At 50.3% G+C, this 17,580-nt stretch overlaps 5 protein-coding genes across 6 annotated transcripts; 2 read left to right on the top strand and 3 right to left on the bottom strand.

Annotated features, from left to right (window-relative positions):
* The first annotated feature begins 140 nt into the window (after window positions 1-140).
* Window positions 141-3,359, top strand: PV06_11516. 2 transcript variants are annotated; one of them, XM_016413206.1, is made up of 3 exons: window positions 141-289; window positions 357-431; window positions 476-3,359. In XM_016413206.1, exons 1-3 carry the CDS (start codon window positions 168-170, stop codon window positions 1,992-1,994), a joined length of 1,716 nt encoding a protein of 571 aa, XP_016256402.1. In that variant the 5' UTR covers window positions 141-167; the 3' UTR covers window positions 1,995-3,359. The 2 variants fall into 2 exon arrangements, with proteins under 2 accessions (XP_016256402.1, XP_016256403.1); XM_016413207.1 differs by having other exon boundaries at window positions 357-3,359.
* PV06_11515 (GAL10 protein) lies at window positions 2,984-4,895 on the bottom strand (the record flags this gene model as incomplete). Its single annotated transcript, XM_016413205.1, has 4 exons — window positions 2,984-3,521; window positions 3,665-3,850; window positions 3,906-4,390; window positions 4,680-4,895. 4 exons carry the CDS (start codon window positions 4,893-4,895, stop codon window positions 2,984-2,986), a joined length of 1,425 nt encoding a protein of 474 aa, XP_016256401.1.
* Window positions 4,896-8,593: 3,698 nt separating this feature from the next.
* PV06_11514 (uncharacterized protein) lies at window positions 8,594-9,363 on the top strand (the record flags this gene model as incomplete). The annotated part of the gene is made up of 2 exons (XM_016413204.1): window positions 8,594-8,960; window positions 9,047-9,363. The coding sequence occupies 2 exons, from the start codon at window positions 8,594-8,596 to the stop codon at window positions 9,361-9,363; spliced, it is 684 nt and encodes a 227-aa protein (XP_016256400.1).
* A 710-nt stretch (window positions 9,364-10,073) lies between these two features.
* On the bottom strand, window positions 10,074-10,896 carry PV06_11513 (uncharacterized protein). Its single transcript, XM_016413203.1, has 3 exons — window positions 10,623-10,896; window positions 10,498-10,567; window positions 10,074-10,438 (listed from the first exon to the last, which is right to left on the bottom strand). Exons 1-3 carry the CDS (start codon window positions 10,689-10,691, stop codon window positions 10,365-10,367), a joined length of 213 nt encoding a protein of 70 aa, XP_016256399.1. The 5' UTR covers window positions 10,692-10,896; the 3' UTR covers window positions 10,074-10,364.
* Window positions 10,897-16,316: 5,420 nt separating this feature from the next.
* On the bottom strand, window positions 16,317-17,558 carry PV06_11512 (uncharacterized protein; the record flags this gene model as incomplete). The annotated part of the gene is made up of 4 exons (XM_016413202.1): window positions 16,317-16,658; window positions 16,750-17,070; window positions 17,130-17,271; window positions 17,347-17,558. The coding sequence occupies 4 exons, from the start codon at window positions 17,556-17,558 to the stop codon at window positions 16,317-16,319; spliced, it is 1,017 nt and encodes a 338-aa protein (XP_016256398.1).
* Between the last annotated feature and the right edge of the window lie 22 nt (window positions 17,559-17,580).

Below are 17,580 nucleotides of genomic sequence, written 5' to 3'. Positions count from 1 at the left end.
AATAATTAGTGCGCGCTGTCCAGAATAGCTAAGACCCTATCACTTCCCCGCTCAGCTCACACCCTGAAACTGTGGTCACGTGGCTGCAGCTACATCAGTCTGCAACCCACGACTCGATGGTTTTCTCTCAATGATGAACCATTCCGTCGAATTTATTCTCCTTCATCATGACCATCACAGTATATGCGGATGAACTCCTACGTCTAACAGTCGATGATATTGGAGATGAGGAGTTCTTCGAGATTAAGGACCGAGAGAACGAGACTGAGGAACACGTAGCACATTTACGGTGAGAACACCTTTGCCTGATGCCCCCGTATCAGATTCCGGTATTAACAACGAATCGTTCGTTATAGAAAACTTTATCATGAACGCGCTGAGAAGGATCGGTCGCGGGCGGTGGATGCAGGTGAACTTGGCAGACGATTAGGGTATGAGCGATTTGCCCCAAAGGATAATACTGACCGCGACCAAGGTGTCTTCCTACCGCAGATTCATTCATCCCTTCGTTCAACCGTCACCGCTCGCCTTCCACTTCGACTATCGACGGCGAAAAAGATAAAGGGGGGGCTTGGCAAGAGCAACTGGAATCCTATCATGAGTTGGTAGCTGATGGAGGTCGACCGTCTCATCCCGTGGCTCTTGGGTGGGACGTGATAGAAAACCCCAACAATTATGAACAGTACAAGGACATTATCTGGTTTTGGCACTGGAAGGGAGGTTATTACACAGTATTTTTTACTCAACTCATGGAGTGGAGGCGATTCCGAGACATGCAGGACAAGAAGAGGAGTTATTACGTCCCACGAAACAGGTTTCAAGAATACCAAGACTCCGTCCGTGAGAGCCAAACAGACGCTGGATGGAATTACGACCTCCGAGTACTCGAGGACAGACACCAACAGAATCGGTTGGAGGACTGGAACGAGTTTCGAGCGCTCTACTATCGGAGGCTCAAAGCTTGCGAGAAACGGGTTCCGCGGGCAGAGGAAGACCTGTCAATGTATCAGAGGAAGTTTGAGGATGCCCAAGCACGATTGACCGATGTTATTACCGATCCTCAAGTCCTGTATGGCCGATTTGACGATATTCGGGCTTCAGAGAAAGAAGTGATGGAAGCGAAATCAAGAGTGGAGTCAGCCGAGAAGGCATCACAGGTGGCAAAACAAAACAGGTCAAAGGGAAAGTCAGCGTTGATGAGAATCGCGCTCCAGGAAGTCGCCTCTGCGAGGGACAATTTAAAGAAAGTATCTGGTTCCGAAGAATTGAGAAGTCTCCGCGAGGGCTATGAATTGCATATTACCCGGCAGAGCATGATTCGGTCAAAAGCCGAGTTGAGTGGAGCGGAGCGCAATGTTCAGAGATGGAAAGTGTTCTTAAAGTGGATCGACGGCCAGTATCCCGTCATCGCTGGCGAATGCGGGTTGTTCGCCCGTGGTGCAAGTCGTGTTTCTTTCCAACCCGCGAAAGGAATAGAAGATCCTCGGAGCCAGAAAGAGCGGCCGCAGGCGCGCCAGAGAAGACGCAAAAACCCGCGGTCTGTCCTCAGTCCTAATATTTCTTCGAAGGTCTCAAAATCCTCGAAATTCTCGAAACGCAGAGTGACCTCTCCCAGCTTCCGTCCGACGATCACAACCCCATTGGCCGGCCCGCTACAGGAAGATGGCCACTGCGTGTTGGTGGTTGCTCCAGCTCAGCAAGGAGATATTGACCATAGTAGAGAGTCGCGGCTGTCGCCATGTCTAACTAAATCGACACCACAACCCACCCGGAGCAGCGCTCGAATCGCGGAAAGAAAAAGATGTTTACAAGATTCCAATGCACCATCTGAAACTCTGAGAACCATGAGCAAAGATGTGCATGAGCTGTCAAAAGTGAAGCCACGAAAGGAAAAGAGCTTGAGGAGAGCGACGACGAAGAGTGGCGAGCGCCTCAAACGCAGGCATCCATCGAAACCGCAAGGCGTCACAAAGCGGAAAGGCCGTCCTCGTTGATGATGGGAAAGGAGGGAGATAGCGCGTCGGATTAGGAACGGCTGCATATTGAATTATCGATGTAGCACTTCGCAATGCATTGATGACACCATGCTAGATCTTATTGTACAACCCACTACCTGGCGGGGCCAAGCCGAAGCACCTCACCAACGCGTCCTGCCGCATCTCAACCATCACGAAGCGCGTCACCAACACCGCAGTTACTGCATAGCATCATCAGCCGTCTGGAGATTTACCCATCAACATGGACATACACAGAACTGCCTCCACGACAGCTGGTGTAACAAAAGCAGTCAGTGGCACCGAATTGGGGCCAGGCGTTAGGCATGGTGACGGGACACTCGTTGGTGATGGTGGCGACGGACGATACGATCTCGATATATCCTCTCGTGCAGCAATTGGTGTGGTATTGGTTAGTGCAACAGAAGAGAAGGAGTCGCGCGTCGAGCAAGTGGTGCTAGTGTTGACAGCTGGCTTCCCTACTAAGGAGTATAGTAGCTAGCCAGTGTGCTAGACACTCCTCCCCCACGCGCAAACGGCACTACGGCACCAAGAGAAAGGAGTGAAAAATTGTGGGGATGCCCAGTAGAACGTTTCGTGGCTTTCTGATGGATGTCCGGACAGTATGACAGTATATTGAACATGTCGTGGAGTTAACTCATAGAATGTTCACATTTCTCTGCATGAAGTTCGGGAGCACTCCACACTCGATCATCTGCGAGGCGGTATGGACATCTCGCCGCATGCCCGCTCGTACCTCGACGATGAAGATAAGCCAGCCAAAGCCAGACCTCGCCGTTGTTTTCAAGGTCTTCTACCATCATTCCGGGAGGTTTACTCCGAAATCTGTCCCAGCTGGCCGAGCTTAAAGGCCACGTGTGCCAGGAAAGGGTTCAAAAGGGACAGAAAGATCGCGCCTTTCATTTCTTCTCGGTCGAGGTCAAGCAAGCTCGGTCAGATTGGCAATACCGAGGCAGAAGTTCAAAATCTCAATAATGCCTCTCAAGCACTACACAACATGTACCTTTTGATGAAGGAAGCCGCAGAGGAAGAGCTTTTTTCGCCCATGGACGGCCTTTTCCTGCTGTGGCAAAGCTTGACAACCTCGAGTGGACATTCCTCCGGGATTGGAACCATGTTTTCGAATCGGGTAGCATCACCGTACACTGTCGCGCTCGAGCTGTAAATGAGTCGATGGAACTATGTCGTACAATACACCTCAGCAGAGTAATGGTGCCTCCGACGTTGTTATAGTAATACTCCAGAGGGATGATTCGACTTTCTGCCACGGCCTTGAGGGCCGCGGGATGAATCACAGGATAAAGTCCAGGGTTGTCAACAAACGTCTTGGCCAGACCGGCTGGGTCGGTGACGTCGGTTTTGTAGAACTTCACGATCTCTCCCGACAGCTGCTCAAGGCGGTTGAACACCTTCTCGGAGGCAATGCTGAGATTGTCCACCACAATCACCTCGAAGCCCGATTTGACCAGATCGAGGACAGTGAACGAGCCTATATATCTGGCACCACTAAGGTAGCGTAAGTAAAATCATGCTTTTGTCCCGTGCTTTGCAAGACTGAGCGCCGGTGAGGAGAATCACTTTTGACGCTTGTGGGTGGTTCGCTATACTGCTATGATAGTATCCCCAAAAAAGAGGTGATGATCACTCACTTGCAGTATCCAATAAAGTGGGAAACCGGCAATGAGCTGAGGCACATGTGACGGGAAGCGAGCTTGTGTGAGGCCTTCGATGGTGACGGATGCCGCGAAGTTTGTGAATTTTTGATGCATGAGTCGGTCGTCTCCAGATCGAGGAGGTAATGGAAGACTCCAACCGACCGACTGTCGCCAGAATACCTATGAAAGCAAGTCAGTTCTTGTTGCCTCTAACCAAAAAGCGTGAAAGGCTCACTGAAGTTGCTCATAAAAAGGACAATCCGAGTATGCATCAAACATGCAATTACGTAACGTCCTGATCGAGACCTTCCAGATGTTGTCGCTGTCGACGCCTTCAGGTTGTTTCCAGCTGACCTTGACATCAAGGGGGTAATTGACTTGCTTCGCTTTAAATGACACCATGTCGACTGGCATGCGTCCCACTGTGATTTCCAGGCACATGACCCGGAAAGTCCTGAACCAGAATGGTTCATAGGTAACAGTCTGCCTTTCAGTAAGGTCGAGAACAACTTCGTCGTACGGACCGATGAGGTGGCCGTTGGTTGAATCCAAACGATCTGCCTTTGTACGGAAGAAAGGATATGGTCGCGGCTCAAGCTTATATCCTTCAGAATACGTAATCTTCAACTTGATTTGTGATTGTTGAGCAGCTTCAAACGTCCATCGTAGGAAGGCCGTCGAGTGGATGTCTGCCTGTAGATCGAGACTGTAAAGGATCCCCTAGTAAGTGTTAGCCTTTTGCCGTCGGAAAGGAACGCACTAAAGTCTTCGATACTGATAGGACTGTGGCAGGCTCGGAGAGTATTGACCTCAACAGAACTTTCTTCGGGCATCGGAATACGTCGTGGACGAAGACGCCATGGGGCCAATTCGCCGTTGAGGGTTCTGAGGCCGTATGGCACGGGTTGGACAAGGTCAAGGTCAGAGGGAGCATGAAGGGATACACGTTCACTGAATCACAGTATTGCCGCCATCAGCATATTTCGCGGGGTTGATGAAGGGGACTTACATGCAGAGAGACATCATCTATCAGTCCCGTGGGCAACAGAATGCTGTTGTCGACTTGAGCCTGCCAGTCTTGACGAGAGGTGAGATCGACAACATCGGTGCCTGCCTCGACAATGCCAATTACTGTCAATCCAGGGGATGCTGTCCGGACCGTATTTCTCAACGTTAGCAATGCCCACACCACATAATCGGACTTCGTTGAATAGGTTGAATCCATCAGCCGTGGAAACGCTCGCTACACTCGGTAATTGTTGACCGGGGAAATTTGAGCGCGGTGAAGCCGGTCTAGAAAGAGGCCGTTGGTGATCAGGGCGACGGCAAGTTTGTGTAAAATCCGTCGTCCTTTTCGTGCCCGTTGGCGAGTATCGGCTGGATATGATCGTAGAACACTCGAACAAGCCCCATGGGACTGCGCAGAGCCAAAGTGTACCAGAACGTCCCCATTTCCCATGCTTGTTTCACGACAACGGAAAGTCTTTGTTGAGGTTGAATGGAAAGCTCCCGCTCGGTTTTCTCCAGAACATCTAGGAACTCGCGACGAACGGGGTCGTATATCTTCTCGTCCATTTGGTCGATTGCCTGATTCGCTAGCTAGCGGGGAGGGTGGACCATCTCTATGGGACAGGAGAAAGCCCACGAGATCAATAAGACATGTGATATTCCAGTTTTCATCCACAAAAATGTTGCTCTGATGTAGGTCGGTCAGGCTGAAAATAAAAGGACCGTGGCGGAGGTCGCGTCTCAGAAAGAGTGATGAGGTGGCTTTCACGGCTGCCAAAGCCGACATCTGGTAGATACAGTCCCCTATGTCGCTAACACCGTTTGGTTGATGGCGTAATCGACTATCGTGTAGACAATTTAGTCTGTCTATCACATAAGAATCCGCCGAAGTGTAGGTTAGATGACGAGGGACATCCACCGGGATCTGCTCGTTCTCTAGCTGATGGATTACCAGCGCCAGTGGCCTGTTAGCCAAAAGTAAGAATCCGTTATTGTCTACGGTGAAGGAGCCAATGCGCGGAAGTGGCACTTGAGCGATGTTCAACAAGATCCGGGAAAGGCCTTGAAAGAGGTTCTTGCGCAACCCCTTCTCTTGATACCTCTCGTTCCATGTACATGACAACATTTCACCCTTATTCTTTTCTATATAATCGATTAGAAGATAGCCGGACCCCAAGGAGTCAAAGCTCGCTCCTTGATGACGAATGTATCTCGAAGGGACGGGGAATTTCAGCCAATCAAGCAACCGGCGGTAGAGATGGTGTGCCAGCCGGAGAAGGAGAGGAAGGTGCTCGAAGGCGGTAAACTAGCGTGAGGTTAGCAAGTTTATGAAACCTAATTAACAGACTCTCTCCTCTTACCCTCTGACCTGTCGAGAGTCCGAATCCATATAGGCGAGGGATCGGGGCGGATGGACAGTTTTGCTGAAGCCAGATGTAGCTGCCGGCCTCGCATCGAAGCTTTTCGTCCGCATTTTCTGGTCCGCCCACCTTATATGGCAGTGGAAATCGAATAAGAACTCTTTTCTTTGGTTGTCTTTCCCATCTGGAGATGAAGACCGGAATACACAGATTGAAGCTGCCGTAAATCCATTCTTCTGGTTCTGCTACTTTGCATAGTTGAACATTCAATCCAAGATGATGCGCAGTGATTGAACCGCACTTGTGGTATAGTTGTTCCAGAGTCTGAAGGCCATGATGGGTTTGGCGGGCACACTGGAACAGCAGGGATCGAACGGGCCTTTTTCGATGACTGTTTGTCAGTGTCGTTGAAATCGAAATAGAAGTAGCTGACTATAATGTCCGTTCCAGTTTCTCGATGCTGGAGAATGTGTTCCAACGCCGCCGCACTTTTCCCCATAGTTAGCACCAGCTACCCACAATCAGAGGTTCGCTTCTGAGCACACCTTAAGACTGTCTTGCCCCATCCAGCTCGCCACAAATGCCAGTCTCTTTTCTACATACTATCATGGATTACTTACCGTTGCCATGAAGCCATATCAACGAGGATGTACGTATCTTCCACTTCCTGAATGGCTGTCCATCCAGTAACCACAACCCGGTCATGGCATGGCGCTTCTCCAATGCGGCATGGTAGTTGCTCGATGGATCAGGATGCCCGAGCCATTGGGACAGTCGCCGCTGCAGCTCTTCTGGTCTTACTTTAGTCGACCTCCACCCATCTTTATTCGTGCTACCTACCGTCAATATGGAGTTGTAGCCGTTCACTATGACGGGTGATGTGCTCGATTTGCGCTCGCGACGCCACCCCCTCGCTGTGTATGGCCTGTGGCAACATGCTGCCTGTGTTAACCTTCCAGTCTCGCACATATTGGAGTGGCCTGTACAATAAATCGTTGGTGAGAGCATAATTAATCAAAGATTTCAATCGTTCCATTCGTCCCAGAGCATCGTCCACTTCTGGCTTGGTCAATGTCCATGTCAGTGCCGACTCGATCTGGTCTCTCTTTCTCATCGTTAAGATATGTCCCACCATCTTCTCGAGGATACTCTTGAACCGGTCGAGCGGTCCGTTTTCCACGCCCAGCAGCTTCACCTGACGGAACCGGGCGGCGTCGCTCCGTGCTGCTTCAACTCGAAAGTGCAGCTTGATCAAGAGGCTGTAGAGGTTGCCGGCTTCCACTGCTATTTTGGCCTGCTCTCGCGACGCTTTCGGACGTCGTTGATGTGACCGGTGAGGGTCGACGTAAGCTGGAGCAGGGCGATGATGCTTGCCATCGTCGACATTGGGTCCATTGTGCCGTCACCGTTAGAGAGATCGCTAGGAGGAAGACGACGAGGGTTGGCCGTTTATCAGGCTGATTGCGATTGCCCAGGGAAATTGATGTAACAAGCCTGATCATCAGCATATCTGCTGCACTTCATAGGTGAGGAATCTGCCATGGCCACGCTGGAAGTAGTCGCACTGAGACCTCTCAAGACCGCAATAGTACAGCATGGACTGTAGTTACTAGTATTAAATGAGAACGAAACATTCATCTGGCGGGTCGCAGCATCAACGGGAAAAGGCGGCACAAACTCAAACGTCCGATCATTCATGAAACCCAGTTCGTCCACATCGTCGACCGGAGGACGTGGTATAAAGTTGAATGTTTGACTGTTCGGGCCTATGCACCGATTCAGACCAAGTAAAACATCCCGGCCACCTGACGTCGAATCGTGCCCCAACAGCCCTCGAGAACAGTTCGTCGGTCGCATATCACATGATCGATAGGTGCACCACTGGGTAATGGAGAAATACTGCTCAAGCACGCCAGTATATACCTCTTTGGAAGAAGGGAAATTACTGTTGCGACCTTCGGGCTTGGTGAAATGGATTACGCCCAAAAGAGCAAGTGGAAGCTGAGCTGTGGGCTCTCCGTCTTGCTGCTGCGGCTATTCCTCGACCTCTTCGATATATCGCTTCCTCCTTTTGCTCCTCGAAGAGTCAAGGAGCTGGGCGCTTCTTTGCTCTGAGCCAGATCTTGACTCGATAAGGCCTTAGGATATATCGACAACGGCTGGCCAGGTCCCAGAGCAGCAGCTACTTCCCATTGTTGGATTCCATCTTCACGGAAAATACCGTCGTCATGGCCAGTCAAAGGCCGAGATACGTCAACATGGCACTGAATAGTATCGTCCAAAGAAGCTATGAGGTCTCCATGCTCTTTGGGCGATATAGAGGACATTTGGCCGGAACATCTCGCAGACTTATCAACATATTCATGTTGACAGAGTCTACAAGACCACCATCCAACTTAATAACTGGTTCGTCTAGAAAATATTCGCTGTTTTGAGTATAGTCTAGGCTTTCTTGTTTGATGTTGGCTGTCGTCGCGGTCGCTGTTGATGGGTCTGCGAAACCACCATCAAGCTCCGGAACTGGTTCGTATGGAAAATGTGCGCTGCTTCGAGTATGGTCAAGGTCTTAATGCAGCTCAGACGGCTGAGGGGTCTCTCGCCAGCAACGGCACGGCTGTTATTCACGTGCACGGTCGCGCCAGTGGTCGACTACGCCTCCAACGTCTGGATGCATGTTTATAAGGATCACTCATCGGACCCGTCAACAGAAAAACAACACCGCTCACCACTCTACCAAGTGGCGGATGCTCTCCAGGACGTGCTGATGGAGGAATTGGAAACCATCAGACCATGCCCAATACCACCTTGGGAGGAAAGAATACTCAAAGTGGTCGATGCATCGGCAGCACGACATCCGGACACCGTCCAGGCGGTCCATATCGCCGTGAGCAGCTCAGCGCGGAATGGCGTCGTCGGAATAGGTGGGGCATCGAGAGATGCATGCCAACACACAGTGGTCTAAGCAACGGGATTGGTTCCTTTTCATTCACATTTGGCACAAGTGAAGAACAAAATCCTTACTCTGGAGAACTTGCCGCGGTTGGCACGGCTCTCGGCACGCTACCAGAGCTCCGATTTTGCAGTGTCATGCTAACAACGAGAAACAAGGCAGAGGCGCTGGCACTCCAGAAACCTCGACAACAGTCCGGGCAACAATATATTCGACGCATCTACAAATCAGTCAGAGCACTGAGGAGATACGGGAACACAGTTGCAGTCTGCTGGCTACCGTCAAGTGAAGAACACGAACTGATGAAGCTTGCCAAGGAGAAGGCAAAAGCCGTAAAGAGACAGGGATGCACCCCGCAAGACGCAACACCGTGATGCGATCGACGGCACTCCGTCTGACGCGAGCTAAGCTGGATACCACCAGAAAATTACCGGAAAAGGTAGGAAGGCATTCCAAAAGAGTTGATGCGGCATTGCCAGGAAAACACACACGCCAGCTCTACGACCGACTACCGTGGCACGAGGCCACTGTGCTGCCCAACTCAGGACAGGCATGGCACAACTGAACACGTACCTGCACCGAAACAAGGCGGCGTCAGCAGATCAGTGTGAATGCGGACAAGCGCGAGAGACGGTAGACCACTTTCTTTTTTGGTGTAAGACGTGGAGTTCATATCGCACGGAGATGACGCAGTGTACCGATATCCATAGAGTTAATATTTCATTCTATCTAGGGGAAAAACGGCAAGAGATGACAAGAACTGGACTCCCAACATGGACGCCGTTCGAGCAACGATAAGATACGCGAAGGCCACAGGCCGGCTCGATGCACACCACTAACCCAGCTTGACACACCTAAACCACATCAGTTACTCACCTACACACCTCATATCTACTCGTGCTCGGGAAAGCAGACGCCGCTTCAGCCGCCGAAGATAGGACGTTGAACACTTGGAGAATATAACCTTCGAGGCAGTCTACTGACCAAATACCTAATTCACGAGAACCCGAAGAGAAATGCCAAAGGAGGAAACAGAAGCTATCGGTGAATTATGTATGGGCTTTACGAGATTAAGATTCGGTATAAGAAATGTGTAAGTAGTTTAGTGATAGTAGCCCTTTCGGCTTAGTCGCCGGGCGTTAATAAATTGTGCGTGTGTGTGCGTGTGCGTGTGTGTGTGTGTGTGTGTGTGTGTAAGATGTATCGAAACCGTAAGCTCTGCAATACAGCCACTTCGATACTCCCTGCCACACTGTTTCGCATGTAATATGAGCTGGCAGTAAGCCAGCTCATGACACGCCCCCTAGTTCGAGACATCCCATTGATAGCGCTTATAGATCCAATTGGCGGCCGTAGGGAGTCACCATGATCGACTTCAATCCTTGGGGTACCGTGTGATGGAACTGCATGTCATGCTCTTGTGGAATTGTGGAATATTCTCGAAGTTATCTGGAGAATACCATCATTAGCGCTGTCGAGCATCAGATTGAGGATGGGTGTCTACTTACCGACATTAGTGAATATAAACGAAGGACCATACTTCCCTTCCTTGACCAAGTCCAAGAGGAACGGGTAGTGCTGCAGGGAATCAGTTAGCTGCGCCTTAGCATCAGGGTGGGTGACGAGGTCATACCTTCTGCGCCATTAGCTGTCCACCGCGTAGAGTGATGGTCTTTTCCATCAACATGCCAATGGGGAACATGTTCGTGTTGAAGAAGAAGTCTCCGATCAATGCCACAACTGAAAGGCGGTCATATGGCAAGAGCAGGAAAAATAAGATGTATAGCAGTTGATGTACTCGCGGCGCAAAGTCGATTACTTGAGTCCCAAAGAACTCCGCAATTCAAATATCCAAACGTATTTTCGCTCTATATGCTGGATCTTCGAGGATGTACAGACGATCGACAAGTCGTGATTAGACCTGGAGTGGAGGGTTGCTGCAAAGCGAATTGCTGAAAGTATGTCGCAAGCGCCCGTTGTGAGCCCGCAGCGCAGTCGAGCCGAAGACGTCGACCTTCCGGCCATTGTCATCAAAAATCCACTACTATCTTCGTTCATTCCCACGACAGGCCACCGTGATGGCTGCCGACGACCCATTTCAGATATATACGATTTCCAAATTGTTGACCCACGAGATGACTCACAAATGCAGGATACTGACGGTGTTCACCGTGCCGATGTGTCTACCCTTCCCAACTCCCTCGAAGCGAATGTAACACCAACTGCGGTTGTCGGCGACTCACGGAGAGAGCCCGTGTCAGAAAAGAGATATTAATTGCGTACACCAAAGTTGTCCTGCCTTCAGGTGGTAGAATGGGATTAAGAGAAGGCGTATAACGAAAACCCCCCAATATATCTTCATTATCCGATCGACTAGAAGGTGACTGCAAGCCCCAAAACAATTGGCAAAGACACCGAGCTAGATGTGGTGCTGGCACCAGGTCCTTATTGGCGGCTCTTCCTACGATCCCGGGTCGAGAAGCTCCTGCAAAAGAAAGTATCTCCCCAACCGAAGCGTCAGGTGTGATGACACTAATGCTGTACTCTCGGTCAGCGACCGCATCGAGCGCGATCTCACCAAGCGATTTAATGAGACCGACATTAACTAGGTCCTCGTGGAGAAGCGACTCATCCTCTGGGAGGCCTTTTTCGAGCGGGCAAGAAGCTTCGGGTAGACCTATCGTTCAACTATATCGGAGCTGGTCGGCCCGTAGCCAGCGCTTCTGGTAAAAGAGGAGTGAAAAAGGTGTAATCTCAGCCACGTAGCATATACGCGCCGAACTGGGTGCACAGCTCGACGCTGAAGAGAGCGTGTCATAGACCAGGCTAATCTATATGATCCAGGCGGAGCCATGTGAGATATATATACACGGTCATTTCAAAGCTTTACTGTGTAGTCATCTTCGTTCTTGATCATACCCATACGTTTGGATATCGATCAGCTTCGCTCTAGTCTAGCGACCCGCTCTTATACTCGTGCTCTTACAGGTATACACTCTATACTTCCCACCTGCCAAGGAACCCTTGTCTCGTAACACCACCCAGTGGAGCGATTCATAACACTCTTACTTTATTTTTCAATTTATTGAAGAGAATAATAAATCTTTTCTATTTTTGTTATTCTTAAATAAAATAGATTCTGAAAGTATATTACTTTTCAAATATGTTACGAGGCGACCACATGGTCGCAGGCAAGGCCGGTAGAAGAAAGTAACCCGAGAGGCCAGGCCAGGAGAGACATGGATATCATGTGGTGTGCTCGGTGCTCTGTGCGGACCTGGTGGACTGCAGGCAGAGCACGACAGAGCCAGCGGAGCGTAGCGCTCATTGGACGGTGAGAATCTATATAGTCACGCTCTCTCACCCATAGTAGATAAGACCTTCGTGATCAACCTAAGTCTATAGTCGGACCCTATGGTTCTCAATGCTACGACTGCTATAGACACCACTGTGGCCCGGCTAGGGAACCTACGTGAATGCACGGGAGCCTTCGGGCTCCGGTCCGATTCATAACACAGTACCCTGGAAGATAGAATCCCTCGGTCTTACATCATGTCTCCAGGCTGGGGCCTAGATGCTAAAAATAGTATGCGCGTCCAGTCCTGATATGTATACCCCCTTGACGAGACACTTCGACGCTTGACACGATGCTAACCATTCTGCTCGTTCAGGATGGATTCCAGGGTCTTCTTCAAATCATTGTCCCTTCTCGTTCCGTCTGGTTTGCATGCATACAACAACCCACGGTCATCCACATCTCTTGGTTCGCTGGAGCGGATACCTTTATCAACCTGCAGCCCCTGAGTCATGTCGGCGGTTAGAATATCTTTGGATACCCTTATTCTCGTCGGGTTTACCGTCAATCTTCTGGAAATGTCCGCCTCTGCTCCCCGGTGACTAGCCAGCTAGTCCAGATGCCACATTTCCTTGAGGATGCGTCGTGTTAGACTGTTTTAGGTATAGTCTAGCCTGTACTGACACACGCATGTCGCAGGCTAGACTAGATAGTGTTTTCATAGGTCCAACTCCGTCAACACATGCAGATATGGGTGTAGGTCACATTCGGGCCCCCGACTGGAGCCTTGGATAGCAGTGGTACGTTGCCCATCCCGCAGGCTCTCATTCATCCAATCGGTGCCGTGAAGAGCCGTGCTCAAATTTCAATTGGCCAAAGATAAACCCCTGCAGAGCCTGTAACATCTGAAAAGCGTCTTATGCGGCTCGCTCACCCTACATCGACCCATGTACGCGGGAGCGCGCGAAAGGGCGAGGCTATTTTTCCACGTAGAACTGTGGAAGTACGGGGGGTCTGTGTCTCAAAAGTGGAGACTCCATGGTGAATCGTGGGTCGGCGAGAAGACAACAGGTTCCGTCACTACTCAGAAGTGTGGTCAGCTTTACCAACCACAAGTTCCTTCGGTAGCCTCTGACCACGGAATCTGATTGGTCTCGACCAACAGAACTAGCATGAAACACGCTAAATGCTCTACGCGCCAATTATAGGAGCCTTAGGAATGACTTAGCGAAGATTTTCGTGGTTTCTGACTGCACAAACGGATGCAGATATCCTTTTGCATGGACGGCAGCAACAGAAAGGAACCAACAGCCCCCGACAGTACGTATGGGTGCGACCTACCTTGGAATATGGTTGCGAAATATGTGAGTTCGAAACCTTAAGTTACACAAGAAGTCGAAGCCTTGGTGCCACGAATCCCGGCGGAGTGAAACGGCGGAACGTCATACCGTGGAAAAGCCCTGGCAGCAGGAAGTGATTTACAATGGAAACTTGTGGGACAGAGGAGGCTATGAGATGCACCACTCTCTACTAGCCGCCTATCTCATAAAAACTGAGGGTGGAAGGGCTTCTATAGACACAGTCAGGCTTAAATATCGGAAGCAGCGTGTGGAAGGTGAAGTCCATTCTACTTTGTTCGTACTACGCACGTGACTCCCATTCTTGAGAAGAATGGTTATACGCCCGAGGGAACCGGTCATTATAAGTCGATCCTCTCCGATAATCCCACCTGGGCTTCGCACACTATCTGCGTGGACTTGACTCTTTCTGCTATCACCTTTCGCATGATCATCGGAGACGTGAGCATTGGCTGAGAAGCCGCTCGGCTGAATGATTTTACGGGACTCCTCGCCTTATGAGGATCAGGGCATTCCCTCCCGTAGCGGCCATGTTGTTTGCCATAGTTTCCGACATTTCCTTTTGACTGCGTTCAGTTCGACGACTTTGCATGATTGTTCATGTCTCACGGAGGACGGCGTTTTGGTGTCACAAGATTATCCCACTTCGTCGCAACTTGTCCATGCTATTTGCAGGGACGCTGAAGCATTTCTTCGAGCTCTTTCATTCACAGTTGCCGCGAATCCAGAAGTGACACACGGGTATTCTTCAACCAACAGCATAACTGAAGATAACACTTATTTTCACAAAGATCATGAGCTCCCTTCAGACGACTCCGTGCCTGATATAAACCAGCCTGCAATTAAACCACCACTAAGGTCCTTGGAGAGTTGCTCGGTCCTCGAGACGGAAACCCCTTCTTCAGCAGGCGTCGACGGGTCTCTGATATGTAAGGAAAGCGGAGCGTTTATTGTCTCGCTCCCGGCAGATGATATTGAACGATCGAGTAGAGGCCAGGTTGGTAAGCAATTGAATACGGGAAATCCGGGCACCTTAAACCTGGTGGAAGGACTATCTAGCTCAAGCGAATTGAGTTCGGAGATGGAATCTAATGATAATCATGATGAAGACGATGACGATGACGATGACGAAAGGGAACGCGGCCAACAAGAATCACGGAGACAGCGCGGGAAGACAAACGAGATACAAGCGAATGTAGAGCAGCCTACAGACGAAGAGGAATTAGAAGAAGGTGGCGTGGAAAAGAATAAGGACTCAGACGACGAAGAGGAGGAGGAGGAGGAGGAGGTCGAGGAGGACGACAGCACAAACAGGGCATGCCGCCCAAGAAACTTGAGAAGAGCGTCCCTTTTACAAAACCCCACGAGCAGGTCGTCAAGGAAAAGACCCCGACCTGCCACTCCAGTACAGACACCAACAAAAAGACCGAAATTTGATGACGCACACAAGTCGGAAGTTCGGTCCATGTCCTCTAAATCAAGAGTGAAGAATTCTTCCTTGGACTCCTCGTTTTGGTATGACTGGGATATTAAGAGGGGATCTTATGCACAGCAGGAGAACCATGCGAAGCACCCTATCAAAGCTACTCGAGTTTGGCAGCGACTTACGTCCCTGCCTTTCGCACCGTCCAGTGGCAGGATTCAGCAAGGCGTGTCTCCCGGTCGTGTTAATACATTGGTCAAAATGGTGCTGGCCGTGGCCAACGGGCACGCCTTTGGAGCATTGAAAGAGGTAATGACTTTCATTCAGCGGAATGAAAGAGCCACCATGGCTGGAGTGTTCAGCCAAGATCCTAAAGTTCTTGTCAATGCCGTCAATAGTGTCGACTCAGCGGATAACTTGAACAGTTATCTACGGAGATTCGCGTTGGCTCGACTGGCCAGATTGTATGCTGAGACGGTCGCGAACAGAGGTCGCTTGGGGCACGACAAGGATGGCACGTGCTTGTCGCTACGGACATCGACAAACAAGGCATACAAGGCCGCGGCTTATGTGTCTCTGATCCAGTATATCTGGGACGTGGCTTTTCCTGCTAGATTTCAGGGGAGGAATAAGAACAGGAGTGGCCTTATCGATTCCGACGAATCTGATGCCGTTCGGTGGAACCATTACAAAAGAAAGTTGAGCAAACAGATCGAAGCCGGCCAACGATGGCTCAAATTCGCCGACAAATTCGGGTGGTCAGCTCTAGGGCTGGTGACCCGAGACTGGTTCATTGAGGAGAACAACGTGCTAGCCAATGACCGAATGTGAGTATAACTGATTTGTCTGGCTTTCTGGGAAGACCCGGCTGACGGGAACAGTTTCGAAGAGATCCTGGCAACATCGGAGCATGGAACACTGTTGGACGAAATAGAGGCTGTGAAAGGACGATTTCTGCGGCAGCTGAACAAGGCTCTCGGCGGAAGCTTATTTGACCTGCTGGAGGATTCGAGTCGCGCACAAGGATTGCCTCTGTTGAAACTTGATGACCATGATATTTTGACACGGCACGACTGCGATCAGTCCTGGCTCGATGACTTTCACTTAGAAGAGAAATAGCAAGCGAAAACAAGCGAACCAGGTAATCTATAATGGAGATCCCATATATTGCAACACTCAAGCTAAAAGCCGAGCATAGGGTAGTTCCATATTCCCACCTGGCTTGTGGAGGTGCATAACTCTTTTGGCCCCCTATAACTCCTCTCTTCTTAACTCGCCATTCTGTGACCCTACAGCAATGATCCTCCACTGTTCACCAGGACCGTCGATGATCCGCAACGGACCCTCCACCCATTTGTCAACCCACTTTTTGCTTAACGACTTAGCATCTGGACTGAGCTCAGGGGAGCCACCAAATTCCCAGTACAGATCCCCGCCAAAGCGCTTCGGCACGTTTTCAGGTCCGGGGTCATGGCGCAAAATCGTTGCACACTCCCCATGACCAAGGACTGCTATTTTTCTTGTGGTTGCAGGTTCAAAGCAGATGGTTATGAATCGCCAGATAGTAGGGAAGAAGTTCGGAGCACCGACGACCTATTTCGGTGTGATCAGCGTGGCACAACGTAGTAAGAGTCAGTATATTCCTTTTGTGGAGAGTGGAACATCGAGAAATGTTCGCACTCACATATATTCTTTTTACGGTCTCTAGATAGTGAGCTGTCGCCATGTTGCTAGCAGTACTAAGAAGCTTCCGTAGCCTCCAGAAAGGTGACACCCCAACGTGCGACAAATCGATGATGTTGATCGAGGTATTGATACGTTCGTGCTGTAACTTTCCGCATAATGGCTGCACAAATTGTGTCACGTATTCGGCGGCAAGGAAGATACTTGACAATGCCGGGTCCGTCTTATGCAATGCAAGGATGTCGTCTGCTTCGACTTGAGACACGACATATACCATGATAGGTACTCCGGTAGCATCTCGGTGGCCGGTCCATTGAGGTTGCTAGATTTATCTGTCTGAGTTGTTGCGTTGCTAAACGGGAGCTGAGCGTTGGTCCGTACCAGTCGTCTGACAGTCTCAAATCTCGTGATGCCGACATCATCATAAGTCTTCTCTAGCTGGATATCATGGCGCCATTTTGCCGATGCAGCATATTGCTTGAATGCGGTATGGACGTCGTGTTTCCGTGCTCGTAAGTAACGCCTAGGTCGAAGTCAGGCCCAAGGGGGCTGGACCACCACCAGGTAGAACCTGGAAAAATAGAACGCCTCCACTTACAAAAGATTTGACTCCTCGAAATTGTCATCCGGGGCATATTCTCGCACCAGTTCGCTCTTTGGCCAGGTTACAGAATTTCTGCGGCATAGTTCTTTGAGTTCTGCAAGTGCTCTTTCCTCGCGCTCGACGGCGGATTCAGTGTGGGAAATGGACTTCTGGGATGCATTGGTCCTCGCCCTGCTCAGAGAGGCAGTACTTATCGTTCTGAACATTTCAACCAAATATCAAGGGACG

The sequence above is a fragment of the Exophiala oligosperma genome (assembly GCF_000835515.1).
Source record: "Exophiala oligosperma strain CBS 72588 unplaced genomic scaffold supercont1.38, whole genome shotgun sequence".
Lineage (NCBI taxonomy): Eukaryota > Fungi > Ascomycota > Eurotiomycetes > Chaetothyriales > Herpotrichiellaceae > Exophiala > Exophiala oligosperma.
The sequence above is the reverse complement of the archived record's forward strand: the minus strand, read 5'-3'. Positions and strand labels throughout refer to the sequence as shown.